Genomic DNA, 2,500 nt, shown 5'->3' on the forward strand with positions numbered 1-2,500 from the left:
TGAAAGATGAGACAACAGCAAACAAAAGAACATAGAGGAACATTACAGGGCAATCCTTTGTGTTGAGCCCCTTCCCTCCCACTTGGTTCCCCTTGCGTAAAATGTCTTTACCGACAACAAGACCCCGAAAATAGTATTCATAACTCACCTATAACGTCTCCTTTGGCATGCTTGACCACGAAATAGGCGTCGTCACCGAACTTGCCAGGCTTGACAGTCTCTAAGGTCCTAAGGTTCTTGGGGAACCCACTCACGGCCGTCAAAAACCTCAATTTCTTCCTACCACTAGTGTTCACGGCCTCGCCCTCTGCACTAGGTCCTTGTGTCGACACAGAAGAAGGAGGGGAAGAGGACGACGAGGGAGGAGGAGCAGGAGACGAGGAGGACGAAGACTGAGAAGAGGAGGTTGAGGGAGAGGTTGTGGCTGCCCCTGTGTTTACGGTACTGTATATACCGTTGGCGACAGCTCTTGAGAACAGTCTTCCATATACTAGTACACTCTGCATGATTCACCTCCTGGGCCGCTCACATGGTCACTCGAGGGGTTTCAAAAGGTACTACGCCCTCACAGCTCTTCCTCGACACTGACTGACCCACCACTGAACACAGCCACACACACTAACATACACCAACAAAAACAACCATCACCTGACTGGCGCTGCCGTCGCGTCGTCTGCTAAGGAGGGAAATTTGAAACGTGTTCCGGACTCGCTTTGCGTCCAGGCTTGTCTTGGGGGCAGTCTTCTCATTTTTTCTTTCTTTTTTTTCTTTTATATTTGTGTCTTGTTATAATTTTTGTTCGTTTTTTGTTTTTGTTTTTTAGATTCTTCTTTTTATTTCTTCATCTCTATTTTTTTCCTTATATATTCTTCTCTTTAGTGCTGCATGGTGTTATATTTTTTTGTAATTATTATTATCTTCTTAGCATTATAATTATTATCATCGTTATCAATATCATCATTATAATCATCATCAACACTATTATCCTTTATACTATAATGATGATAATTATTGTTGTTATTGTCAGTATTATCATTATTGCTGTTACTATTATTATGATTATCATTTTTGGTATCATGATTATCCTTATCATTATTATTTTATATTATTATTCTATATTATACTATTGTTGTTATCATTATTATTACTAATTATCATTATCTTTATCACTATTATCATTATCATTATCAATTTGTTGTTATAATTACCACTATCATCATTATCATTATAAAGTTTGGCACTATTCCTATTATTATTAATAGTAATAACTGGAGTAGTATTATCACTATAGATTTTAGTACCGTTATTGTTATTAGCAGTAGTAATAATTGGAGTATCATTATCATCATATAATCATTAATATAACTTTCATCATAGTCATTACTATTATTTCCATTACACTCATCATATTTCATCTGAATCTTATACCTGTTCATATTTGTATTGATAACCTATAAGCAAAGGCCTGTGATACAAGGAAGAAAGGAAAGGGTCTCAGCACCACAGAGTACAAGGAAGAGGACTATTGGCATCAAATCTTGAGAAATGTCACATTTATAGGATGGATCAATTGGCACATTCTATCTAGGTGCTCCATATCTGTGTGATTCGTGCTTTATATAATTAAACATAATCAACTTTATTTAAATATTTATTAACTTTAATTTAACATTTATCATTGTTTAAACATTTATCAACTTTAATTACAATAAGAAACTTTATTTAAACATTTATCAACTTTGATTAAACATAATCATCTTTATTTAAACATTTATCCACTTTAATTAAACATAATCAACTACCTTTTATGGTTTATGGGTCTCACTGTTGGAAAGATCAAGGAAACAAAATGACTTGCTGATGGTGTTGATATTATTATCATTATAGATTATGTATTATATCTTATACTGTATTGTATCATTTATACTGTATCATTTACTAACAGTATTACTAGAATTATTTTCATCTCTTATTGTCATTCTTTTAATCATTATTAGTGATGTCACTTTTCTTGTTTTTCATGTTATTATCATTATTGTGTTGGTTCTATTGTTTATTATCAACATTATTATCAATATCATTATCAGGGTCTCATTATTACTGTCACAATATTCATCATTTTCATTTTTTTCTAATTTACTCATTGACATTATGAATATGTAAAAAGTTATATTATCCAGTCATTTTCATAGTGGTAAATGTGATAGTAATAATGCTATTATGATAATAATAGTAATGTTACTAACAATGATAACTATAATGATAGTGATAATAATGATAATAGAAATAATGATAATGAAAATAACAATGATAATGAAATAGTAATAATGAAAATAACAATGATGATGATAATCATAATGGTATTGATATTAATGATAATGATAATAATAATGATAATGATTATAATATTAATAACAGTGATGATATTGGTGGCAACAGTGATGATAACAACAATAATAAAAATAATGATAATGATAAAGGTGATATTAATGGTAATGAT

General features: G+C 31.5%; 1 protein-coding gene across 1 annotated transcript in view; it reads right to left on the bottom strand.

The window, feature by feature from the left end:
• Positions 1-644, bottom strand: part of LOC122247087 (protein phosphatase PTC7 homolog) — a 167,478-nt gene extending 166,834 nt beyond the window's left edge. The window contains exon 1 of the mRNA XM_086539310.1: positions 149-644. Within this exon, the coding sequence (XP_086395436.1) occupies positions 149-506 (358 nt within the window). The 5' untranslated portion in view covers positions 507-644. The remainder of the gene's footprint in view (positions 1-148) is intronic.
• Between the last annotated feature and the right edge of the window lie 1,856 nt (positions 645-2,500).

This window comes from Penaeus japonicus, unplaced genomic scaffold (assembly GCF_977035675.1).
Source record: "Penaeus japonicus unplaced genomic scaffold, GWHDUDI00000001_assembly GWHDUDI00000008, whole genome shotgun sequence".
Classification (NCBI taxonomy): Eukaryota; Metazoa; Arthropoda; class Malacostraca; order Decapoda; family Penaeidae; genus Penaeus; species Penaeus japonicus.